Genomic DNA, 27628 nt, shown 5'->3' on the forward strand with positions numbered 1-27628 from the left:
AAAATATATTAAGGGGTAGTAGACCAAACAGTTATTGAAGGTGTATAATTAAGGGTAGTTTAAGTACTTAAAACTAGAATCTGCTTAAGTACTGTCTGTTGTACAGCGCTTTCTCATACCCAAATATTCGTGAATGATATGGTATATACGTTCAGTTGATAATCTTCAGAGTGTCTGATATTTCATTCAGTTTCAATTTACGGTCATTCAAAATCATTTCGTGGATTTTTTAACGTTTTCGTCGGTAACAACCTCTTTTGAGCGTCCACTGCCTTCACCGTGATTTGATTGATGGTTGATTTTCCTGGGGCAGTGTCCGAAAACTCGGAATCAAGCCAAGTTTTTCCTGCAACTATATTTTTTTCCTTCAAAAAGCAATTTTTTGTCGACACGCGAAATTCCTTTCTATCCATTTTTTTCACAATAACAAAAGTTGCTTCACTCAAAATGCTATAATTCACAAAGTAATGATCCGACAGCTGTCAAATTTATACACGCATCTATTGAGGGTTAGGTCTAACTAAAACATAACTGAACATATGGATTTAATTCTAGTAGCGCCATCTACGTGTCAGGTCGGCGACTTTTCGATTGGCCTTCCAATAGAGAAAAATTTAGATGAAATATTAAAATTTTACGATACGTCCTTTACGATTGTGGAAATGTCGGAAATTAATATTAATAGGCAAAACTACGAATAAAAAATACACCATAAATGTCACATTATCGTTTATTTTTTTACAGTGCTAGGGCATAACAAAATAACCAGTGACAGTTTTTTAAAATTACATTCTATTGTAAAATTAAATATATATTATAAAATTTAAAATCATGTTCTTGTCTTTCACCTCGTATCTATATAATTAACATATAAAACATGCATTCGCATTCGAATGTAATGTTGTGCCAAAATCCATCACCAATGATAACTTGATTTGATGAAGAATTTTAGAATATTTTTCGACTTTGACAAAAGATATTTGCGACATTTACGAACATTTACGTTTTTATTTATATAGATTTACGTATACACATGCGAATTGTTAATTGTATTTTGATAGCTACATACATTTTCGAATGATGTCATTTATTTGTACTAGTTAGTACCAATAAACAATCAGCATTATATATAATAAAAATAACAATATTTGGAGTATATATATCGTGATATTTTTTATGATTTACACATCGATTTTGATCTAGGCATTTTGGCTCTAGAAGGGATGGGCAATTACAGCGGATTATATTATTAAAATGTAGTGTAGTTACAATTGCAATTAACAAAGTAGATTTAGACAATAGACATTTGTTGCGTTTGTTAATTTTTAATGTTTAGCTGGTGAAAATATTATTTAGTTAAAACTATTAGATCCATTTATAAAAATATTACAGTCAGATATTCATTGATAATAGTTTCATGGCAACTTTTACAATCACTTGTTAATAAAGCCTCCTAAAGTTCAGCCATATTCCACCTCGAACTTTATTTAACATCTTATACGGCTCATATTTAAATGGTTTTGCAGTTCTTTCATTAACAGTTATCTCGTATCTTCGTAGTATTGCTATAACTCCTATTTGCACTTGCATGAAACCATAGTCTTTACCTAAAAAACATAAGTAAAATCTTTTTTGGGTGTTAAATATTTTAAAATCTTCATCATAATTGAACTTTTCTTGAAATACTAATAATTCGAAAATGTTTAAACTGATTGTTTTATTTATATAAGTTAATAATATATACCACACATATATTAATGTTAACATATCTTGAGGTATGTATGTGGAAACTTTTCGTTTTGATTTTCAAAAAATTGCGAAATGAAGCGAATTTGTTATTTATGTTATTTATTACGGCCCTGACTATCTGGTCATCTGTTTATATAATCGCTCCGATTAAATTAAAAACTATTCAATTAAAAAACTTCTATATATTTTAACAGGCGCAGTCGGTAGAATTCCGATTATTAAAAAAAGTAGACAAGTTAACATTGGATTGGCAATCGTTTCGCATTTATTCGTTGAGTTTCGTGGTGTAGTTAAGTGCAGTTCGAGCTAAAGTATCACAGTTGACGCTGTAAAGTTATTAAAGATTGATGGCAGATACTCAACGAGTCCTAGCTATAAACTATTCCAATTATTCGAAGCATTTGTTGGTGTAGTTAGGTGAAGCTCAGGCAAAAATTCGCAGCTGAAGCTGTAAGGTCACCAAAGGTGGATCGAAGGTACTCAACGGTCCAAGTCATAAACTATTCTAAGTAAGAAATATTTAAGCTTTTAAAAATACACCTAGTTCGTGGATTCCCGGCTGATGCATCACAATTCAAGGTATAAGGCTACTAAAGGGGAACTGGAATTATTGTGAATGTAGCTAGTCTACTGGAATTTGGACGGAAGTTTCCACCGAAGGCGAATTACAGTAGCTCGGTTTCTTAGCAGTAGATTATTGGAATCGGGAGTCGCCAAGATTTAGAAGATAATTCCGTACAGGTACCATGGAAATTAGGGTCCAAACAGCTCTATTTCGAATATATTCGAGGCCAAACTGGTGGTTGAAGATACAGACGGTAGTATAGAACATAATTTTACAATTACTATAAGCTGTTCAGACGGAATAACGACCATGCACATCCCTGTGGCCGTTTCCTTAAGAGGGAAGTGTTATGACTCAGATTATTCGGCAATCTGTTTTTCTAACTACCAAACTGGTGACCGAGTGAGACGGTTTGATCTGTTTTTACACTCAGTGTCGCTTTATATCACCGTTCAGCCGGTCCCCTTTTCTTCTTTGGATAAATCGGTTTTTAAAGTAAATCAATAGTTTTTGTAATTAAAATCTTTTCACATATTTTAATTTGACGACGTTTCGGCAGAATCCCATCCGCCATCTTCAGGTCTTGACTTCTGGTGTATGGACGTTCGGCTTAGTTGACCTGCAGTTGGTGAAATTATTGGTATATTGGCGCTGTGAATCGTCTCTAGTATTGAGATTCTTAGAATGTTTTCGAACTCAATGGCTTCCTTTATGATCGTTTTCAATTTATGTATCATATTAGCTATTGCTTTGGTGTTAAAATCAATCCTGTGTAAAGTCATTCTTGCATTAAACGTGCTATAACGTTAAAATATATTATATTTAATAAACTTATTTTTGTTTCATTGTTTTATTTAGACTAAGATGTTGTTATATGTGAAAGCTACAAAGACCTAAAACTCAAAGTTGATGAGACAACATTGTAAGGTTTTTACGACATAAACTTAGTTGCCGCTTCATTCACTGCTTCATCGGCCGGATTATATAAGCAAAGCTATCAACTGATTTAACATTTTGGAACAATTTTGATATAACTCCCAAGATATTCGTACCATTTATGGTTTTGCCATAGACTTTATTGGCAGACAGATACAAATTGTATTGACAAATATGTATTTAATAATTTGCAGGAGCAGTCATGTTGACCTCATATTTGCTAACAGAAACGCAGGGCAGTAATATGTCTATCAATTCATTTATCTGATTACATAACATTTTCGATAAAAGCCGCAATATCGTTACTTTTTTAGCTCTTATTGTCGTAATGCAACGAATCACTTCAACAGGTGATAACTTTGATGACTTGTTTCATTGCCTGTAAAATGCATGCCTAGATCACCGGCCATTCTTTTAGAAGTTTAAATGGGTATACTAAGCTATCCTTATAATTAGAGGATATATGCAATCGTGGGTTTTCTTTATATAGATCAATGATGATTTTACTAACTTTAATATAATGCGTTTTAAAAACGAATGTACCATAGAGCATAAACAATACTTTGCAGTAACTTTTTTGTATAATATTTCTATTGCTTTCGTTGGTACAACTGAAGAGCTGAACATAAATCCACAGTGGTTTCAAGACTAGGTAAAGTAAAGGCTTATTAAATAATGCAGGGCTGAATATCTATCTAGTTACAGTGCATTTTTGTAATTCAGCTTGAATTCTTCACATTCTTTCTTAACGTGGGGCTTCCACCTGACTTGGAAGGGCCATGTCATTATAATTGACATGACATTATGTCCATACGGGCCCACTTGTTCATTTATTTATATTGTCTTGTGAGAGTCAAGAGTCAAGCTCTTTTGTTGGATAATATGCACTGGTTTATTTTGATACACCATTTTCCTCTCCTGCATTACATTTCGGCATTAGCTGCTTGTAATTTTTAGGTTGGTTCAGTGTAGTTATCTTCAATGGTTAGGATTTCAGTGTCAACAGCAAATTTAGTCTCATTGTCATTGAATGTAGCCAAGTTCCTAACGTACAACAGATGGAGGCTGGTCTCAATATACTCTTCTGTGGCATATCTGATTATATTTTCTTCAAATTATTATCTTCTAGGCATCTAGAATTAGGCATCTTTTTGTTTGATTCTAAAGTTTCAGTCAGTTATATTTCTAAAATTTTTTAATGTTGGTCAGGGAGAAAAAACGCTTCTCTTTGCTCAAATCTTATGCTTTAAATTCTTATCTGAAACTTTATTGAAAGCTTGAGAATCATCTAAAAATATTACAGAATACAATTTATTTATTTACAGTGATTTTTCTATGATATTGGTGATTCTGGGAAATTGATCAATCGTGGAATAATGTTTACTTAAACCCAGTTGATGATCTACATAAGATGATCATAAGATGGTTTTCCTCCCTGATTGGGTTTATCCTTTTCAATAGAAGTTTTTAAATAATTTGGACATTTTCAGCAATAGTGATATAGGCCGGTCTGACGCTGTTTCATGAGTTGGCTTTCCTGGGCTAGTAATCACAATTACTTGTTTGATTGTAGCCTTAATGAGGTATTATATTATTATTATTAGCAGTAGCATTATTAGCAAGTGCACGCTGAAATTCAGTCATGATGTAATTTTTTAATTGTTTAATTGGGATCTAAGATTCAACTTGGTTTTATCTTGCTGAGCTCTGATATAATGTCATTCCTTCTACGATTTTCTTTTTGTTGGTATTAATTCTAATATTTCTGTGGAGTAGTTATTACAGTTTAGTTTCCTTATGATTTATGAATATTCTTGATACACTTTAGTATGTATCTGGCCTCCTAGGTTGTTTTCCCTTTATGTTGTTTTAAAACTTATCCAATCGGTTTTTCTATTAACTAGACAGGAATTATTTGGATTATTTGATGATTTATTCACTTCAAATATCAGCACAAACGGTGAATGATCTGAGATTGCTTAAAATGTTTTCTAATTACATAATAAACCAGCAGGTCTGGGATCTTATCCAGACCAATTGTCCGATATGTGGGTTTACTTGTTGAAATGGTTTAATAGTGTAGCGACCTTGAGCATGTCGAATTTTACATCGTGGAATAACGGTTTACAAAATACCCAGAAATATAATCCCAGATGTTGAACACGGGCGGGGTGCCAACTGGAACCCGACAACGAATAGCTGGCGGCAACCCCGAGACGTTTATCTGGGATGTTATTGAAGGGTATTTCGGTCATTCAGTGCTCAACCCTCGTTTGGTTAAGACGTGCCACCATCGACTGCCCAAGCCTCGTCTTCAGGTAACTCCGCTGCCATCCTTTTTATCATTTTTATATTTCACATTATTTTATATTGTCAATAAATAACGGTCACATCATGTAAACACTACTGTTTTATTTCGTTTTACCTCCATTCACCGAGCCGCATCATTTTAACCTAAAATAGTAATATGACGGAATAGTCTCTGCCCTTGGTTGTAATGTGTTTTGACCGCAGTGTGAAAGTTTGAAAATTCTCGAGAGTTTTGATATATGATTCTATTTTTGTTGAAATTAGTTTGATATCTTTTAAATTTGGTATTGTGTGTATTGTGTCGTTCCTTTTTGTAATATTCACAGTTCTGAATTGAATATTCTGCTTCGCATTTAATTTAGTATGAATATCTTCTACTTGATTTTTGGTTGCATTTTTTTGGATGACTCTTAGAGTGTGTTTTATAGTCTCTGAATGTCTGAATGTTTCTGATGTAAGACACACATATATCTTATTTCGATTAAGAATTGCTTCAAATATTTGCTGGTAGTTGAGCAACCCATTGTTGTTGAGGGTTTGGTTGTGTTATTCATTTATTTTATTTTTTAAAATTTTATTTACTCATATATTACAAGGTCATTTGATACAATGCGGAGCTGCATTATCAAATGTATGTACAGTAATATTGATGTTTATGCTGCAGTAAATAACACTGTTAATAATATTTGAGGTTGGGCTTGAATTATTTTGTTTATTATATATATCAGTCCCTAATAATTCTGTTCAGTTATGTAAAATGTATGTTTTGTTATCCATATCAATTAGATTTGCATCTGTATATTCAAATTATCAACACAATTTTTATTTGTCTTACCAAATATATGGAACTTGATATCAATAATACTGTTCTCACAGTTCCCGACTGGCGATGCTATTATTGGACACTTTTTAGAGTTATTACCCGCACTTATTAATTTTCTTCCATTTAGTAAGTTATACTGATTGAGTATGTGTATTTTTGAGTATTTTTACTATGTTCTTCAATGTTTTACCTCATTTCATAGTCAGTGTGTGTGAAATATTCACTGGGTTCAATTCCATAATAGTTCTAGTAATCTTTTTAAAATTATTACTTCAGTTACGGTCACGGAATACACTGCTGACGAATAAATTATAAATTTAGGATATTTGCCTTAATAAATCCCAGTTCAATGTTATTCATATATCTTTCCATTCTATTGAAGTTCAAATGTTGGAATTCGAAAATAATGATTAGGAGCGGACAGGTGTTTGGCTTAATATGGCGAATTAAGAAGTATTGTGCTTTTATTTCCGGCAAAATATTAGGAATTGCACTTTTAATTTTTACATAAATATATTTTTAATAATCCCCTTATGGGATATTATTACTATAAATCAATATTTTTGTGATTTTTTTATTACGGTCATCATTAAGCCTATAACTTACAACGGATAATACTTACCTAAGCAAGTGCGGTGTCCCGCTCCAAAAGGGAAAGATATGTTTCTAACTAACTCTTCGGTTCGTATAAATCTATAAGGATTAAATACATATGGAGAAATAAAATATCTTGGATCGTGACAAAAGCTACTGTATGGAATTATAACAGGAGTTCCGGGTTCAATCGTAAAATCCAATCGTTTGAAATATGCACGAGTATTTTCTGTTTTGTACTTATATTCCTTAGTGCAGACTCTGGTGAAATGGTGCAGAACTGGGCACAAGCGCATCGATTCTGTAAAATACTATTATTACTACAATGGACAAAATTTTGTCAAATTACGATTCATTTAAATTTTGATTTATTGAAAACTCGCAAGCAGCCTTTACCCGATAATGCCGAGCTAAAATTTTCAACAAATATCTTTTGAGGTGATCTCCAAGCTGGTTACTTGTCAGTCAGCAGGTCTAAATATTTTTATTTCAATGCACAGTTTAAGCCTCGCAAATGCTCTAGGAGCGAACTATTAAATTTAGGGAACGCCCATGTTCCTAAATTCATGGCGCAAGCATCGCGGTTCATAGTATAACTCCAAGTACCTATAACTAGAATAAGTTACTGTGATCCTATATTAGAGGTACTAAAACCTGTAAAACCATTCCATATATGCTATACCTTAGAAATTTAAGTAAAAACAATGCAATCTAAAAGATCTTCTTGTAAACAAAAGTACAGTCGTACAAATCATTTTACTACAACTGTGAGTTTTGAAAATAGGGTAATGACCTATCCTCTTGATGGTTTCTTGATTAAATAGTGCTATATGACTCGACTAGTATGACAAATATAGGTGTTGCGTCTGGTTTTAAATATTACTTTGGAGGTGTTCTTTATTATTTATTGTATCTGTTTCGTTATATATTTTTATAAACATATAATTATATATATAATAGAATAAGTAGATGTATAAAAAGATGATTTTAAATAATCAAGCATTTAAGTTCAGTCCAAATATTTTGGTAGCTAAGTAGGACCCAGAGAAACAAGATTGTTAAGAGTTGAGTTTATTATCGGAACGCCTAGAGAGTCCTCATGCTTATACACGTGGGAATGGCTTACCTATTTATTTTATATGCAACCAGTGAATACTTCTTCTTCCACAAAAAAATATTTCAAGAATATATTTTGATAGTAGAAATCAGTCTCGAAAGTATTTGAAGTAACTTCAATCTACATATCGAAAAAAGAACTTTAATTTCAACTCATATTTTTACTCTATTCTGATCCAGTTATCTTGTGGGCTACTATTCGCGAAACTTCTATAGTTAGTTGCAGTTGATGCAATATAGATGACCAGACGAACTTCGTATAATTTACATCTATGTTCAATTTTTTACCGACAAAAACAAAGTCAATTTTTTTTGTCCACCACCAGGTGTTTTGGCAGGTGACGATTTTGTGGTGTCAGATGGCTCCAGTGCTATTTGGAATATTGTGACTAAATTATTGTTCGGATGAGTACAAGGCTTTTCCGCATCCGGATTGTCCGAATTTGGTGAACTGATGATCCATCTGGTAAAAATGCTGTTAGTATGTGATATAAGTGGCCTGTGTCTGGAATTGTTTAATATTTGTTAGCATATTTATGATACAAATTTTATGTCACCAAAGAAACTTTTATGGTATAAAAGGTTATGTTGAACGTGGGGATGAAATTGTTTCGTTGAATATGCGTTGCACCAGATGACCTTATTTGTAAACAACTATTAAAATAACAAACAACTATGTATGTACTAATTGGTCAAGAGGTGGTTAGAATTAATTATGAACGTAAAGGATCTGGTGGTGTGATCAATTGTAGCAATTATTTTGCTTTTATGCTCCATTTCATTCATAATAATTGATACGACACGTATACCTTGATAGTTTTTACAATGTTTACTATATTATTTTTTCAGTTTTAGGAACAATTATTGCTTTCTTCCATGCTGAAGCTTTACTTGCCTATCACAAAATTTGCGGAAAAGCGTTGAAATAAGTTCCTTCATCGGCCTTAGTCATTTCTGTCGGCAATTGGCCGACTTATAGAAGACTGAGATTAGTTTTATCGAGTAACTAAATACGGGTAGATCATTATTGTCTTCGTTTGGTTTTTGTTTACTAAAGACTTGTTAGGAAAGACGATTAGTTAAACTAGATAGAAGAGTGTAACATATGTGTTGCAAATGTGGCGTTAGAAAAAAATCTTCCAACAACAACACACGGCAGGACGCTATGTTAAAGTTAAAAAATAACAATGCGGTCAAATAAGATAAGAACGTAAGTACATTTAATCAGTAATAGTAAAATATTATAAACCGTTAAGGGACAAAAAAGAAACAATCGATGAAAAAATATGAAGAAGAATATCGAACAAAAAACAAATAAAATGTATACATCAGCCTCACATGAAGCCTACTTAGTTCGGTTACAACAGTTCCAACAAGTGTTCTATGATGTGTGGATGAAAACAAAGTCGGCCCGGCAGAACCTTGAAATTGCATTAACAAAATGAATATCTGCAAGTGCAAAAAATATTCTTCAAAAAGGAATGATCTAGAAATAATAAAGGTGAAATTATAGCCAATAATAAACTATTTCAATTATTTGTTCGTCGAATTAGCCAAAAAGAAACAAAGGAAGAAGTATCAACCAATAACGAACTGCTGTTAATATTTATAGCAAAGTTGTATAAACAGGAAAAAATTATTAAATCTTCTCTCGAGGAATAATTCAAATATTAGAAAATAATAGATCTGGCGTCAATGACTAGAAAAGCCAATAAAGACTTTCGAATTAAAATTTGGAATGCTAATGGAATCCAGCTACATCACACTAAGTTGTAACTATTTCTACAATTGCAAGAAATAGTTGTTTGTCTAATATCTGACGGTTGGCTAACGAAACCTTTACAAACTTTAGAGAACATAGTTTTGTCACACCATATATCCAGATAAAACCGTAATAGGTGGAAGTGCCATAATAAAGAAAAAGAGAACATTTGCCACTATCAAGAATCTGTTCAAGATCAAGTTTGTCAGAAAATCAGGTATAGTAGTAATCAGTAGTAGCTGTTAATCTAGCAATCTTAGCTGTCAAGTAGATACAGAGTTACATTAGCTGCAATTTATTGTCCCCCAAGATACAACCAAAAGAAAGAAAATAATTTAAGTGTCTAAGAGAAAAATGTATAATTGATGGTGATTTGGTGACAACTATCGGCAATGAATTTCTTAAAGAAGATGCTGTATGATGTTTTTACATGTCAATTGAAAAACCATCTTATTATCCGACGGATCTAGAAAAACCACAAACTTGTTAGATTAGATTTCAAAAAAAGATGCTGACTATCTAGAAAACAGCCATCACACCAAACCAAACTGATATTGAATATAATTTTTCCGACATTGAATATGAAAATTCGACGAATCAATTAGTCACGCCGAAAGAAGTAAGCAAAGTTGTTACAGTTACAGCATTAATTAGTTGACATTAGTTCAAAGCAAACACCAGGCCTTAGGACTAGGATAAGCTACAGAAGATATTACCAAAACAACACACTGAGCTACATTATAATAAAAACAGCTAAATTAGGTGTACCACGAGGAAGTGTAGTGGGACCAATTATGTACCTTCTGTACATGTATGATATACTACATTTGCTTATGTTACTGTAATTGTTGCTGTCGGAGACAATGGGCGTTTTCACATCTGCCGGCACCGACCCAGCACTGCATTTTCTTGTCCCATATAGAAGACTTTGGTTCTAAGTCAATTAATGTTACAATATCATATTTAAAGTTAGACATTTTCCTCTTTTAACCTTAAAAATATCGATGTCGTGTCGGTGCTGGCAGATGTGAAAACGCCCAATAGCGAAGAAGACAATTTGGAAATAATAACTAACGAAAAAAAATCTGGTCATGTGCACTTCACGTATAATCAGACCGCACAAGCATCAATACCAATAAACAACACTATCATTCCATGTAGCAACAACGCTAAGTATCTCGGAGTAAATAGTGATGCTGTAATAAGGAATAAAAATTGAACTTCTGGAAAAATGCTGGAAGGGATATGTAAGAAATAACTTGAGATAAAATATAAGAAAATGTGTTAGTTAATTGAGAGAAAACCACAATTATCAGTACATAATAAACGGCTCTTAGGCATGTATTATGTGAAAATAGGGAATTCATTGATGGTGATTTTCCGCTAAAATAATATAAATACAATAAGACCTGAGAAATATTATACAACGTGGGACAAAAGTCCCGCTACCATTTCCATTGCCTATAAATTAGATCAAAAAAAGATAAGTAAGTTTGGTTTTCATAAAAAGTTAGTCTTCGTAGAAAAACGTCCTTCAATAATTGAATTGTTATTCGAGCTGTATGTGCTGTGGCTCCATCTTGTTGAAACCACATGTCATCTAGTCCTTGTTCTTCCATTTCAAGCACAAGAAAATTTCGAATCATGTCTTGGTGCCGTTAAGCAGTAACAGTAACTGCAACACCTTGATCATTTTCAAAAAAATAGAGACCAATGATGTTTCCAACATGAATACTACACTATACAGTGGTTTCTAGTGGATGCAATAATGTTTTATGAATTAATTGAGGATTCTGTGTTCCCCAAAACCAACTGTACTGTTTATTGACGTGGTCACTGAGAAGAAAATGGGCTTCATCGCTTCTGGCTCATCGACCGCCTTAGGATTACATTACTGTACTCAACTCAACTGTTGATCAGGATCTCTGTAGCAATTTGGACTAATTTAATTTTGTACGGGAACATCTTTAAATCAGTTTTCAAAATTCGCCTCAAACTGCGTGCTGCGAAATGTGTAACTGGGAACCACGTCTCTGAATTGATTTTTATGGAGACATCATCGCATACCAGAGCAACATTTTAAGCGTTAGGGGCCTGAATTTCTGGCAGGGTGGCATTTTTGCCGCAATTTCCGCTGTGAAGCAATAATGGAGCGATTATTTTCAATAAATATTGTCACTCTTTCTGCTCATTCTTGTGGCGTATATTTATCCATAATAAAATTTGGACGTTTAAACAATACAATGTTAAAGCGAAACTCAGCTAGACGTCACATAACCAAAATAACGCGCAATAAAAATAGTCTTGAGATACCGGCCATCATTGAGGAATTCAAGACAATTATAACGAGACAGGCGAACAGATTCAGAACAGGGCACAATCTCAAAAGAAGCAGTTCATTGGATCTTGTGTAGTGTAGTGTAGTGTAGTGAGGTGCATTTAATAGAAAAACAGCACTCTAAATATATAAACATTATTACACTCGAGACTAAAATAGGGCCGATGGGTCCTCCTAGATATATATATAGATTTAAATTACCGTAAAAATAAACTGTAGATTAATGGGCAACTACTAGTAACAATATAATAAATAGATAAAAGTGATTATAAAGCTTCATGAAGAGCTCCTTCCATCATTCGAGATTATAATCGTGTGACTATACGAAGGTTATTGATTAGATATCATTGGTGTTTTTACTCCTATCGCTCAATTAATGCAAATTAATTCCGACACTGAACAGTTATACTAACAACAGTTTAAAACATTTATATGCTTTTCATATATTTGTATTATATATTTGCATTATAAATATTTACCTATATATTAGTAAATATGAACATAACAATTTTTATTTTCGTCCTCTTTTAAAACTGCTGAAAATATTTTAAAATGCAAAACTTGAAAATATATCTCTTGGGGCGTAGTCTTGAAGTTGGCGACTTTTTTTCCTTTCGAGTGTAACTTACACGAGCCTGCTTTGGCGAAATGATCCATTAAAGCTTAAGTTGAAGTAGTTCACCCGGTTCATTTATCTTTCTTATCTCGAGTTTTGCGGAAGTTTAAGAACTTTTTTCCGCTAAATATAAAATAAAATTAAGTAGGCAGGAGGGTGTAATTTTTTTAGAGATGATAATAATTATTAAGGTCGAGTTGCGTGTCGATGACATGTTATATCTTACCGTAGATACAGGCGTTGGTATATTCTAAATTGTCCAATCTATCAAATGGCATCCTGCCAAGCCCACCACATCTTTGGTCATAGAACTCGATTTCACCTCGGGCTCTGCTTTGACAATGCATGTTTCGAGCGAGATTATAGAGCACATAGCTCAATACCAAAGACGTTATTTCATATCCCTCTGAAACGATATAGAATGTTAGGTATGAAAAAAAAAATAGTTTGTGTCTGTTAAAATTTCAAATTATTACTAGCTCAATATATTGATCAACTTAAAAGATCTAAAATATTTATTATATGAAAATGAATTAACATTATTATAAATTATTATAACCTTAATAATTAAATCAATAATTTTCGTGCCGGCTTGGTTGTCGCACTGGTAAAGGCAATAGGACGGTCCACCTACTGTTGCGATAGTCGTGGGTTTGAATCCCTCTGGGGCAGGGTGGTAAATTTATGTTAGTGACTGTTCAATATTTGTGACTGTCTTAAGCAAGAGTATGAAATAAGACAAGAAAAATGACACCAGTCACGCCAGTAACCAGGCTGGGTAAGACCGGATGGTGAAAATAAATAGTATCAATATAAATAGTTATTAACCAACCTAACCTAAATTTCAAATTTCATGGTTTTGACATTTCTCTACATGAAATAATAGTTTATCATTTAGAATTAATTAGGTATTCTGTGTGTTCAGGCGTCAACACATATACAGATAGGTCTTTGACATTGACGCGGAAAATAGAATTAGGTTTAGTACTTTGAATAATTAATTTATTGAAGTAGGCGGGATAACGTTAAAAATTAAACAACGTTTTAAAAATTATAGACAATATTAAGACAATTATGAAAATTATAAACAACAATTTGTGTCAAATTTTGGAGGATAAAGAGAATTAGGTTATACCATTAGGAGATATGGAGGATTAATATACCAAATATTAAAACCCAACGGCGTGCAAAAACGTTTTGAAACACTTGAAGAAGTGGTACCAGTCATTGAACTTATGTACTTAGATAAGTAACTGTTGATATGTGTGAAATATAATATAGTAAGGAATATCTTTCTTTAAAATGATATTACGCTTTGTCAAAAAGTCTAAATTTTCAACATTTTTGGAATATTTCTTTTTCCCATAATGAATATGTTATTTTTGATATATTAATTGCTTGCATGTACTTTGATTGCTTGTATCTCCAACTTGCAACCCATGACTTTTTGCGCTTGAAACGCCACGCCACAGAAAAATCAATTTTTTGTTCTAGCAAGCAACGAAACCGCTAAGTGCCTTTAATATCAGAATAGGAAATAAGTCACCCAATTTCCGATCCAATAGTCAGTATTATTGTTGATTATTACAAAACATTCAGGAGGATCAGAGCGTTAAAAGTTCAAGTAGTTAAAATGGTTCTCGTAGTGCTTTTATGTTAGTCAAGGTCATTTTTTATGGGGAAAATATTATTGAAACTAAGCACTATTTTGGTAAGCATATATCTTGGTACTATAATATTACTGACTGGTATTCTAAATTGAAAATCGGTCATTTTGAGGTGGATGCCTCAGTTGATGATAGTGGATTAAAATAAAGAAATAATTAAATTGTTGGGTGTAGTTACTATAAACAAAATAATTAAAAATGGTGTCTTGTATGCCAGTATATGGTAGTAGATATCACATATCTAAATTAAAAAAAAAACATCTCAATGGTGAGTCTTTATTGGAAGAGGAAGCCATTGAATCTAATAATGGTATAAGATCTGAGCGAAAGACATATCGTATCTCCACTGCGTAACATAAATTGATAATTCCCATGACAGAACTGATAGTCGTTGATGATAGCTCTATATTTGCCGATACGTAACAGTTAGTGAACGGAGACTTACTGTACCAACAGTAGTGTATTGGTCGAGATGTATTCTTCCCCCACACCGTCTATCAATTGGTGATGATAACGAGTCCATAAAGAATCATTTTAGAGAGGGCGGTCAAATTAATAAAGGAAATCATTATGAAAACATGTTTGATCGGAGACTTGCTTTGTGAATAAGTGATACGACCTTATTGTTAACAATATTAATGCATAAACAACTCACTTGTAATATGTAATGTAATTTCGTATGAACTATTAACTCGAATACTTGTAAATGCGAGTTTCTGTATCCCTGAAATTTCATTAATATGTTATATACCATTTCTGAAATTTACCTTGTAAAACCATGGCGGAGTGACCCGTGATTTCCGTTGAACTAAGGTTTCTCTCAGCCTCATTTAATTGAAAATCCATAAAGTCATTAAACCGCGACCCAGTAGATCTGCGAAATGTTGTACCATTGATTACCATATCTTTGAGCGATTTTTCAACAGACCTGGGGATTATTCTGCAAAATAATGTTAAATTAACGAGTGGATTATTATGATGTGATTTAAGTCTAGAGTCAATTTCTGAGCGAGAACCTTCATATAATCAATAATTCAATAATTTGGGTAAATACAAAATAACAATAAATTTCGTCATTACGACGTCGAATGTATGGTGAGTTGCACTTTATAAATTTGTTGTAAAATCAGACCTTATTTTTCTTTCTCATATTATTCTACTTATAAATGAACAAATGTTTCCTAAATTCTTCCAAATGTTAGTGATCATAATTACTAGTTATAAATTGCTAAACGTTATTTTGGCGCTTTGCTTCTTAATATTTGTGCTCACTCTGATATAAAATGCCGAAGACAAGTGCCAAGTCAGAAACAAATTGCGTTTCAGTTTTCAAAATTCAGTTTCTTCAACTAGGAACGAGATAATGGGCCCTCCTTGCCAGTAAAATGCGTTTGAGATTATTGATAATATTTAATATTAAGTTGCTGCGAAATTATTGTAAATATTTTGTACCATTTTGCTGCTGCACTGGATATTAGTATGTATACTGCGAAATCACTCAAAAAGTAGTAAAAGGCGTTTTTAGGTAAAATGTATAGGAATGTAGTCGATATTTCTCTCTTATTTTTTATTATTACATTATTACTTTTTATTGCTAGTTGTGGCTAAACTTTTTGAGAAATTGACTGTCTGCCTTTATTATGCAAATTCTATATGCCAACACAGCAATATAAATTTGCATGATCTTGCCAGTCTCAGATGGAAGGATAAATAGAAAAGAAACGAAATGAAGTTAAGAAAATGTATTGGTTGCTTGGCCGAAAGTCTCAACTATCAACTTATAACAAGGTTTTTTATGTCAGCAGATATTGAGGCCCGTGTGAGGCTATGGAACTCGGCTATGAGGCTTCGTCAGTGACTCCAATGCCTAAGTAATTCAGAGGTTTCAAAATAAGGTGCTGAAGTATATAGATAATGCAACTTGGTATGTATGTATTTGGTATCTACAACTTGTATATCGCGACCTAGAAATTGATATGATTATGGACGTTATCAGAAGATTTGCAGATTACCATTAAAGAAGACTCCAGAACCACGCAAACACGATGTTGCCAGACTTCTGAAAGTACATAATATCACTAGGCGTTTCAAACGAAAAAACCTTCTGATATTGCAAATATTAGAAGACTAAGTGATTCAGTGGAAATTGTTTGTTAGTAAATTAAGATATTAAAATTAATTGATAGTTGTATAGTAAATTTAATAAACAAATAAAAAATTATATTACGCATTGCGCTCTTACAGGTATGTTAGCGAATAAGGAAGATACTTTAAAAAAATAAAACAACTCTAAAGTTTTCATAACTATTTTAAAATTCCTTTTAAATGTTTTCTTTCAGAAATATATTTTCGAACTTTTTGATGTTTGGAAATTCAAAACTTGCAAGTTTTTGAAAATAACTACGAAGTATGAGAATCCAATGGAATTATTTGAAGAGTATGGTAACATTTCAATATCAGGGGCCTACTGACAACATTTTTAAGCTCAAGACATTATAGTAAAATTAAGGTAAAACTGAATAAATTAATACTATTGACATATTAGATTATATTGATGAATATTAGTATACAATTATTTTAACATGAAGTAATATTTTGATTGACAAATGATCTGAGTGGTGAAACTACATTTAATAACTATTTCTCATTGTTTCCGAATAAAATCTGTCTAATTCGTAAAATTAGAGTAAACAAATAAGAACTTGTGTTTACTTACTTTAGCATTAAGAGATTACTTAGTAAAGGAAGTGTCTGCTGGAATAACAGACGTCCCTGTGCTCTTACAGCAAAATGATCCGCTGTTTCCATAAATTTAGGCTTGTCAGAGTCAAAGGAGTTGGCGCTGTGAGCGAATACTGAGTAGGTAACATTATCTAAAGTGTAACGTCTACAAAGGTCCTGGGTTTCCAATGTTACAGTTCTATTACCAGAAGATTTGCTCTCGATGTAGCTTATCATTTTTTCGCTAACACCATAAATTTCGGTTAAATAAAATTTCAACTAAAACAAATACAATACAGGGAATTATCGAAAACAACTATCGACTGTTTAGTAATTGACTACTTTTTACTATCGCCAGTTTCAGTCCACTACTTTCCTTTCATAGATTAATATATAATATATATGGTTTTGTGTTTTGTTTGTAGTATGATTGTAAATTACAATATATTGTACATTAATATGGCAGTACTGAATTTTAATGTTATAAGGTAAAAAGAACAGAAAATACGATATAAATATTTAGTGATCATTACTCCATTCCTCTTTAGAATCAAGTCAAATATATAAGATATAAAAATAATTTTACATCATTCAAAATCATTCAAAATTAAATTGTTATTTTGAAGATAATATATTTTCCTATTCTTTCCCAAAGAAAGAGCGACGGGAAATGTTTACATCGTCATCTCACTTATGGTTAAAAAAAATGGTAAGCTCATATTGGAATGAAATAGAAATTAGTTTTACTTAATTAAAAACCAATTGGTTTTATTATATTATATCATGGTTAGTTTCCGAGTATTAAAATACAATTAACTGTTTCTACTATTTTCAGTCAATAGTTCCCAACGTCTGTTAATGCGATAAAAAAAATTTTAAAAGATCGAAAGGAGTTTGGAATGTAGTAGCTTTAGAGCACTACTGCTTTTAAAGCACTACTAATTCAATAGAATTATAGCGCATTTGAAAGGTAACAGTCTATAAAACATTCTGCTTATAATTACTTATTCGTTATAATATATAATCTTATTTGTTTATTCATTTAAATGTTATTGCGTTTTGAAAACTGATACTTGATGATGATACTTGAAATTCAATTGATATTATACAATCTAAATTGGAATAGTCTTCTTGACTTCTTTACGGAATTATTGATAGGATGGCTAAATTATGTAATATTACCATAAATAACGAGCTCTTTTACTTTCTTTTAGTTATGGTTGGTGTCATCGGTTTTACCAATGCTCGGAAAAGTTTTTGAATTTTATATTATAACTATACCGATGACTCGGTATAACATTAGTCACTTTGTCGATTGTGGTTGGAATGAACCTCCTGGTGCGCTGATTACGATATTTTGTCCCTGTCAGATGGTATTCAATCTAATACTACTATGAACATTTTGACTGACATTTCGAAAGGCCTCGTGTATGGCTAGGAATGCAGCCGAACAATATCTTTTGGCGTTTAAGTTCACATTTATTTTGTTAACAAGTCTATGCAGTTGTTCTCTTGTTCCATGTTTATTGCGAAACTCAACTTAGCGTTCTGAAATGATTTTTCTTTTTTTTTATTATACAATTGACCTTCTTTATGTTCAGTTTCTGAGAAACTTGGTTTGAGAATCATTATTATTTAAGCTACTTTCCAGATGTTTGGAAAATAATTAATTCGCAATATAGCATTGAAAATGCATATTAATAGCTCTACCCCTTCTCATTCTCTTCTGCTCCTCTCTGTGATAGTTTCTCTAATATTTTTCCGGTTATTAGATGGGTGCTTTTTTACAATTAATATATCTAATTATTCTTTGTTAAGCTTCTTTGCCGGTGAATTTTTTATATGGTAATGTTATTTCATATAGCAAATTTAGGGAGTTAATAATTTTATTACCGTCATTTTGAGGTGGCTCAGACGGCAAGAGTTTAAAGACAATTTTTAAACACTTTAAGAATATGCCGACTTATTCTTTATTGCTTCTAGCCTATATTCATTCATATTCATTCATTTTAAAAGGAGGTTTATGCTGCTATGTCCTTTTGAGTTTTCGTGTTGCCTTCTACAACGAATAATCTGTAGTGTCAGTTGGTGTCGGATTTTCTCAGTATTCCTGGATGCCGTGGTTTTGATAATTTTGAATCAACTCTTTCAGCACTTTTACTGTTTTATTAAATTTTCTGTTGTTCTCTTAAGTTCTTAACTCTTGCCAATTTTCTTTTGGCTGCATTTTTTTCTTGAATTATACATGATGTGTGTATACTTTTTTATATTACACAAAAAGCGGAGCATATTAGACTTAAAGACAAGAAACTGTATTGGTTAGTGGGAAGGTACTCTCAACTTGATCGAAGTTCTACGATTACCACTGATTATCGTTACGTAACCAACGGGAACTGCACGATCTTGAAATCAAATCTACAGGACAACGCGCAGTTTATCAATAGATTGAAGCTAACAAACCATACGGACTTGTTATTTAAACTTTTAATTAATTAGGTATAATTTTATACATTTCTTTCCATTTCACAGCAGTCACACAGGCAGTTATATATTTATAACTACTTCATTCAAGGGATACACCGGGTTTTTCTTTGTCACGGAATATATAGCCATGTACTCCAAATCATAATCCTTGGCTTTAAATCAACGTACTGGCGATTAACTAAGTTTGTTCCTTGTTCCATTTTTGCCTATGGATTATACCTGTGTTCCAACCAGTAAATGTGGAGCAGTGATTGCTACCTGGCAGCTGGTATAATAATCTAATCGGTATAATAAAGCTGATTATACCGATTAGAGAAAATTCATTTCTTATTAATATTAACATATAGGAATATTAATGTAAAATATTATATCTATTAGATGTTTAATGTGTAGGAATTAGTATGATTTATGGTTTGTATGAAGCACTGTCACAATAAAGAAAATAATAAATGTTTATTGTACCGTATTTAAATATACTAAATTGGTCCTTACATTTTTTTATTAAATTGAAATTCTCGAAAATTAAGATATATTTTTTGAGATATTTTTTAATATAATACCACTGAAGATAACGATATTAAAAACATCTTACATCGTTACTTTTAAGAGGGTAAATTTTATATTAATTAAAATTTTATATAAATTATTATTTGGGAAAAAAATTGGTAAAATATGTATTCATTGATATTCGTTATTTATAATCATCTGGTGTATTTGTACCAACATTTTAAAAAGTATTATTTACTACATTAAAAATAATTAATTTAATTTGGGCTTTCATTATGTAAATATACCCGATTTCTTGCTGTTTATCGTTAGCTTCTATGTTATTGTTATAACCTGCTTATTGTACCTAGTTATTCCCACTCACATATATGAATTATGAAAACTGTTTAAAAAACAAAAATCATATGTCAGACTGTAACAGTGTCCATGTTTTGGAGACATACCAAAGGATTGGCAAGATTTAGATTCGAAAGAGGCAGATTTTAGTCCTGATTGTAATATTTCCTCTCATCCACACGTACCATATTGTACCATGTATATAGCAAAAGATTCTGTAGCTTGGCCACTTCGGCGGCAGATACCATTTTTTTCTCCAGTATTACTGGCTTCAAATATTTGAACTCCTGTGGTTGCTCTAACTGGATCCCGCTAGTAGACCTGTTTTAAAATATAATTAATAAAAAAAGTTAACAAATACTCTATAAGTTAACAAATAACTAAGTGGCTCTGGTGGCAGTACCGATGACGCCAATCTCACTTGGCTGTTCGCGCAAGAGAATCCAGGAGTGTCATTTTTAAACTAAAAAGCCTTGCTATGTAGATATATATTATTCATTTGTGTAGTAATATCAATTTGTTGTGCCTTGAAATCGATTTCCAGGATGTAATTGATTGCAGCTCGATGGGGATTAAATTCAACATTTCTGCGTTATTCATTTCGATTCCATCGTTTCCGTTCAATTTTATTTTACGCTTCGTATGGCTCAGTCAGTTTGACCTGCCCGTATATATTTTTGACTTCTAGTATTACGAGTTCGGCGACCTAAGTTGGTACATATAATTAGATATCTGCAGATAAAAAAAATTGGCACCCTCTTTGTTTCTGTATAAGCTGCATATAATATAATATTTCTTCATATAACAGATACGACGTGTTAGTACCTCACAATTTACGAACAGTTTATACTAAATTTTATATTTAACATAAGGCAGGATTCCGATGAACTAAGTGCGATGAACAAAAACTCAGTCAAGTTAAAATTCCATAAATGTTCAAGTTGAATAGACTGTGCGCCAAGAAATTAATAAATACGTTTCATAAACGATTGAACACACAATGACACTTGTCAAACTGACACTGTCAAACAATTGAACGATTGAAAAATTATATTAATAACTTACTCTTTCAGGAAAAAAAGCAGGACGCAGCAAATTTGTCGTCTCTTCCCATTTTTTACCTTTTTGTACTAATGGATTTTTGCTCATTAATGGCTCCTTTCTTGGATCAACCGTCCACTCATTATCATAGAAATAATCGGCATCGATCTGAAGTATTCTTCGTATGAAGGCGGGATCTCGAGCTAGAAGTATTGGAGTGAGAAGACGAAAGAGGCCGACGGCAGGGTATTCTTCGAAAAGTCTAAAAAATAAAAACAAACCTGGATACAAACCAATAAATATTTCAAATAGAGGTATATTTTGAAATAATCTTAGTCATATAGTAAATGGAGGTTCTATTCATATACAATTTTCGAAAAATTTTTCGCAAACTGCAATATCTAAAAAACACTACAATCGTCTTTTCGATCCATCTTATTGGTTTATTTGAATAGCTATGCTAAGACCCGTAAAATCATATGATTAATTCATTTCACTTTATGCGTTACTTGTTTATTTATTTTGCGTGCCATTTTTAGGCGACAGAAATCAAATAAATCATAGAAAAATAGAAATTTCACGGCATAGGTGACCTGCGATCGCAAATTGGGATTGGCTAGTTTAAATTCCTGGTGCCGCCAATAACATGGAACGTGATTGGTCGATCAAATTGTGTGAAGTCAGCATTTTCTCTGGGCATCCATTTTTAAGTTTGTTGTTTGAAGTTTTTGGTTTTTGTTTAGATCAAGAAATCTTCGTTCTACGTTGTGCATATTTTTTGTTTTACATTAATTATTATGGAGTAATAATACAAAAATTGATGACAATGCATCAGTGTAGTAAAAGATGTAGTGTGCCGGGGTAAAAATCTACTACGGAAATTAAGTAGTAAGTTACCTAGATAAATCACAATGCAAATATATCAACGTCATGGTATCTGTCAGGGACATTTTAGTGAAAAATTTAGAATTACCCTTCCTTTGTATTGTTTGTTTACAGATAATCAAAACCTACTTATGAAGATGTTAGTAGTAATAAAATTCAATTAATCTACCAAGTTGTTCGTATGCTGTCAATGTGATATCTGTACATAACAAGAAGTCTTACAAGAAGGTAAAAATTAAGGTAACTGAATAATTAGTAGTAATAAATACTACTTTTAGTTGTAAAATGTCCCTAAAATATTTGTAATACTTTAACTTTTTACGACAATCAGTGTTCAATAATTCTATAGAAGAGCTATTGTATATTTAAATTTGATTGCCTTGTTAAGAAAATATTTGTTGCGGTGTCATCAATTAAAAATTTAATTGCTACTTTTAGGGAATTTATTACCTTAAAGAAATCTATTTTGTCTAAATTTACAAATAACTAAATTTGTTTAACAAATCTTAACCAAGATTGCTTGAAGAATTTTGTTGGATCTATTAGAGGTCATGGAGGTAGAAACAGCATCCTTCACCCAGTACGTTGGAGAAATCTTTAAAAGGGCACATCATCATTTCAATTTTTCCACATCATTCTCCCGGTGAAAATTATGAAGAAGACGAACATGTTAGATAACTTATATTCTTTTTAACGGGAGATCTAGTATCACTTGAGGTTGTTAAATCATCAGTTGAGTCTATATTTTCAGTTCCAGAGAGCTCTGCTCTGAGAAAAACAACACAAATATTGTATTTTAGTCTTATTTCAGGCTATTTAACAAAACTTCTGAAAAAGAGACAACATGCAATATTTGTATATATATATATATATATATATATATATATATATATATATATATATATATAAATATTCAATGCGCATTCCAAAATACAGACTCCATAACCTTGCCAGCCGACTGTTGCGTCTTCCCACGCTTTGGAGCGGGTTTATCGTGTGCAGTCCATTCGGATGACCGTCTATTGGACTTCGGTGTGAAATGATGGGGTTTCACCCATTGTCACATTTCGACGCAAAAACTCGGGTTTATTACGCTTGATCGTCTTCAAACACTGTTCCGAATCATCAACTCATCGTTGTTTTTCGTCAAAAATGAGCTCGCGCGGCACCCACTTTGCACAGAGCTTTCTTGTATCCAAATATTCGCGAATTATATCATGTACACGTTCAGTTGATATCTTTAGAGGGTCTGCTATTTCATTCAATTTTAATTTACGGTCATTCAAAATCATTTTGTGGATTTTTTAAATGTTTTCGTCATTATCAACCTCTTTTGGGCGTCCACTGTGTTCACCGTCGTCGATGCTCATTTCACTATGTCTAAACTTAGCATACCAATCTTTTTCAACTTAAAAACATATATATGTAATTCTAGTAGCGCCATCTATGTGCCAGACCGGGGACTTTTTAATTGACCTGGACCAGTTGACCTGTTGTGACCTCAATAAGGATCATACGGCGCTGGACTAAATGTAGCGAAATTTCTACTTACATATCGGCCTTGTTAAAGGCCATTAAGACTAACGCAGGGGTGCTGCGGAGTGTTTGAAGGAGCTCGCAGGTCCAGGTCTGGTGGTCCCAATAAATATTAGTAATGGCGAGAGCGTGAGTCGGAAGCTTACCGACGGTAGGCTATTCCACTGGTTCACGTAACTTCCGTGGTTCGCACTTCCATTGCAGTTTTTTTAATCATTTATCACAAGTGGGAAATGTTTTTTGGTAAATAATATAAAATATTTTAATATTTTAGGGAGATTATATTATTTTTTGTGAGCTTCATTAGTTTTTTTTGGAACCTTTGCAGCACTGCAGTCCTTATGCACCAGCCGCCTCTGGTTCATATATTATAATTATTTAAAAAGTTTTTAGTTTACGTGTTAAACCTGCTTGAGTATTTTTTAAATTTCATTTAGATTCAGACATTGTATATTTCTAATCGTCTATTATAATGTATATTTAAAATAATCACTCATATTACTCAAATGGCGATTATAGTACTATTTAGTTGTTGGACGTTGCAAAACTTTTCTATAAATTATCGAAACCCCTACTGAGTTGTCTCTCTATGACTTTAGTTGAAGATATTAATAAATTTGAACATATTTCAGAACGTAGTAATACTGTATGATTCTCCTGACAAATAAAGTAATATTATTGGTTGTTATATCAGATATTTTTTGGGATTAAAATTATATTTAAAATTAATATATCTGATAGATACCTTAATACAACTGTGTTATTACAACTTTTTCGACCTGTTAGATGTAGAAATTCTTGTGGAAAGAATAAAAATGATGACCATGAAAGTCGGCGAGTTTGGGTAGAATTTGTTATATCCTATATTTGTAAATATCCCATTTACTAGGTTTATTTCGTTCACTCTAGATTTTCGCAGGAATTTTTATAATACATAGTGCACTTTATTCTTTGTATCCAATTTTTATGGTAAACTATGTTATTTTCAATGGATTCGTAAAATTTTTGCTCCGAAGCCATGTGTTCAATATTTTTAAAATCATAGCTATAATTACTTAATCATAAATTTTAGACCAGACAGTTGAATTATGTGTTGTTCCAATGCTCAAATAATGATTTAATTGAAGACATAAATATTATAGAGCATATATAAACAATATCCCGATAACATTAGAAACAGTATTTGGAATACTTTCTGTCGAGATAATTATCATGGAAAAAGATGTATCTCAGAATATATCTATCTAAAAAACTATCTCCGTATCTGTATCTGTGTTTCTGTATCTAAAAAACTTAACATATATCACTTGACAATGCCCGATTTCTCAAGCAGAATCAGCTAATTACCTCGGAATATATCTCGACGGTAGGTTAAGTTGGAAACATCATGCTAGACAGAAAGCAAAACAGAATAGACTCAAAGTCAAGCAACTATACTTATTAGTCGAAAGATGCTCTCAACTTGACCTAATATCAAAGATATTGGTTTATCAGTCAATAATGAAACCAATTTGAGCTATGGGGTGCAAATATGAGGTTACATTAGAACATCAAACCAATTAGCAATTACAATCGCTACGTAACCAATGAAGAACTGTACGATGACCTCAGAATCAAATGGATACACGAAGTGATCCAAGATCTTTGATACTTGAAATAAGGTAGCTAAATCACAGCAACGTAGAAGCAATACAACTGCTGGACAACACGCAGGTATTCAGAAGATTGAAGCGTATCAAACCACACGAACTTGTTTAGTGTATTGATGCGAATACAACAGAACAGTAGTAATAAAGTAATTTCTAAGTTAAGATTCTATTAAACACATCTAATGTGAGGCGTAATTAATAAAAAATATGTAAACAACATAAAATTATAAAGTATTTTTAAAATATAAATTTTACAATGATAATATTTTTATTAATGTGTTACATTATTTTATTATATTTGGTCAATATTGTATCATTATAATTGTATATATAGTGTTACAAAATTAGTTGGTTATTAGTCAAGTTATCAATTATTTAATAATATCTTACCTATAAATATCCCTGTACACTACGCCAAAGCTTAACCTGCCCATGAAACAAGGTAATACATTGCCAAAGATCTGCAGTGGGTATGGTCCAGGTACATTCTTTCTCATCCAATATCCCAATTTGTGACGGATATACGTAGCTACGCACGAGGTAAAAACAAAAATTCCAAGTAACCAGTAAATAATCTTGAGAAAATCCATCAGACCCCAGTTGACACTCATCCTCTATAAACCTATGTAGCAATAAGTATTATCTTTCTTAATTGAAATAGCCTATAAATAATTTACTATATTTAACATTTTATGTTAATGTTGTATTGCAAGTGCGATTAAAATAATTATTTAATATTTATTTAATTTATAATCATGAATTAATTTATATTAAAATTTGCAATAACTCACGGTTAAAATATGTTAGATTAGTTATCCATTGTTTGTGACCTTGCCCCTTATCTTACTAAAGCTAGAGCTAAAAGAGGGCCTACGGGAATGGTGTGGCCAGCGATTTAAACGTTGCTGTATTAAATCTTTAATGTCGTACCTTGCACTAAGCACGTAGATGTAAGAAATAAGTAATAAGTAAATAAATAGTAAAGAGATGAGGACCGTTAAAATGTATCTGTTGAACACAATTTTAAGTCGTAAGTAAAAATATTGTAAAGATTAGTGCTTCATTGTGTTGGACATTTAAGTAGCACTGTATATATAGAATATATTACTGTTCTATTGAAAAGAAGCTGTGTTTATTTATAACACAAAAATCTATATAAAACCATCATTCCCTATTTTTAAATGTAGTAAAAGCGTGTCTGTGTGCGTAAATGTGTGTCACTGGTACCATACCAAATCAGAATAGAGGAATTAAAATTTTCCGATCTACTTTCTTTGTTTATGACAGATTATTTATGAATATACATATGAAATGAATGAAGTCATATTGAAGATGAAATATTAAATTTAATAAAATTATGTTAACGTTAACGTAATTAATGTTTATAAAAATATTTACCTGTATGTATTCAATAAAATAAAGGTTGCCTTAACGAATCATTCAAACATTAAAATATTAAAGTGTACTTTTATAATACTTTAAGCACTATATTATTTTACATGAAATCTACCTTCGATTGTATTTGTTGCTTATATCTAAACTATTATTTCGACTCAACAATGTTCAATGTAAAAGAAAACTATTCCTTATCATAATTATTTTAGGCATTCTTTACAATGTTGTCAAGGTGTTTGTTATTGGTTATGTTTCATACACAGTTCACTATTAGGTATGGTTTTAATGACAAATAATTTTGAGCATATATAATTTCTAATCATGTAAAGGTGAGTTTAAGAACAACTGTTAAGTCATCAATTTACCAGACCGTAAAAGAACAGTGCTACTTATTGTAAAACAATACTACAGCTTCTAAGTCTTGTAGAACCGTTTCTACATCATTTTTGGAAAGATCGATGATAGCAAATTCCCGACTATGATACGATATATTAGTATTATAGATAATAGAGTTCCATGAATATAAAGCAATGAAAAATGAACCAAAGACAGATGTAACTTCAAAATATATTATTAACACTTGTCGGCACTGTTGTTT

The 27628-nt window shown here is 31.9% G+C and overlaps 2 protein-coding genes across 4 annotated transcripts in view; one reads left to right on the forward strand and one right to left on the reverse strand.

Annotated features, from left to right (window-relative positions):
* Positions 1-27628, forward strand: part of LOC143193639 (uncharacterized) — a 191176-nt gene that overhangs the window by 12272 nt on the left and 151276 nt on the right. The gene's annotated exons all lie outside the window — the stretch shown is intronic.
* LOC143192900 (putative cytochrome P450 28a5) lies at positions 715-27174 on the reverse strand. Of its 3 annotated transcripts, XM_076398694.1 has the most exons (9): positions 27034-27171; positions 26427-26571; positions 26026-26257; positions 21590-21827; positions 17193-17476; positions 15244-15416; positions 13036-13215; positions 7006-7278; positions 715-1607 (listed from the first exon to the last, which is right to left on the reverse strand). In XM_076398694.1, exons 3-9 carry the CDS (start codon positions 26244-26246, stop codon positions 1441-1443), a joined length of 1536 nt encoding a protein of 511 aa, XP_076254809.1. In that variant the 5' UTR covers positions 26247-26257; positions 26427-26571; positions 27034-27171; the 3' UTR covers positions 715-1440. The 3 variants fall into 3 exon arrangements, with proteins under 3 accessions (XP_076254809.1, XP_076254808.1, XP_076254810.1); XM_076398693.1 differs by lacking the exon at positions 26427-26571 and having other exon boundaries at positions 27034-27174; XM_076398695.1 differs by lacking the exons at positions 26026-26257; positions 26427-26571; positions 27034-27171 and adding an exon at positions 20710-20845 and having other exon boundaries at positions 21590-21724.

The sequence above is a fragment of the Rhynchophorus ferrugineus genome, unplaced genomic scaffold (assembly GCF_030347505.1).
Source record: "Rhynchophorus ferrugineus isolate W39M unplaced genomic scaffold, kcgeb_rfMv2 rfM3, whole genome shotgun sequence".
In the NCBI taxonomy this organism is placed as follows: domain Eukaryota; kingdom Metazoa; phylum Arthropoda; class Insecta; order Coleoptera; family Curculionidae; genus Rhynchophorus; species Rhynchophorus ferrugineus.

Excerpts from the sequence above, each read along its gene's own strand:
- LOC143192900 (XM_076398693.1), bottom strand. The coding sequence starts at position 26,246 with ATGAGTGTCAACTGGGGTCTGATGGATTTTCTCAAGATTATTTACTGG. Across the intron at positions 17,477-21,589 it reads CTGCTTTTTTTCCTGAAAGA|TTGAAATTTTATTTAACCGA; the intron begins GTAAGTTATTAA and ends TATTTGTTTTAG. Across the intron at positions 1,608-7,005 it reads GGGACACCGCACTTGCTTAG|GTAAAGACTATGGTTTCATG; the intron begins GTAAGTATTATC and ends TATGTTTTTTAG.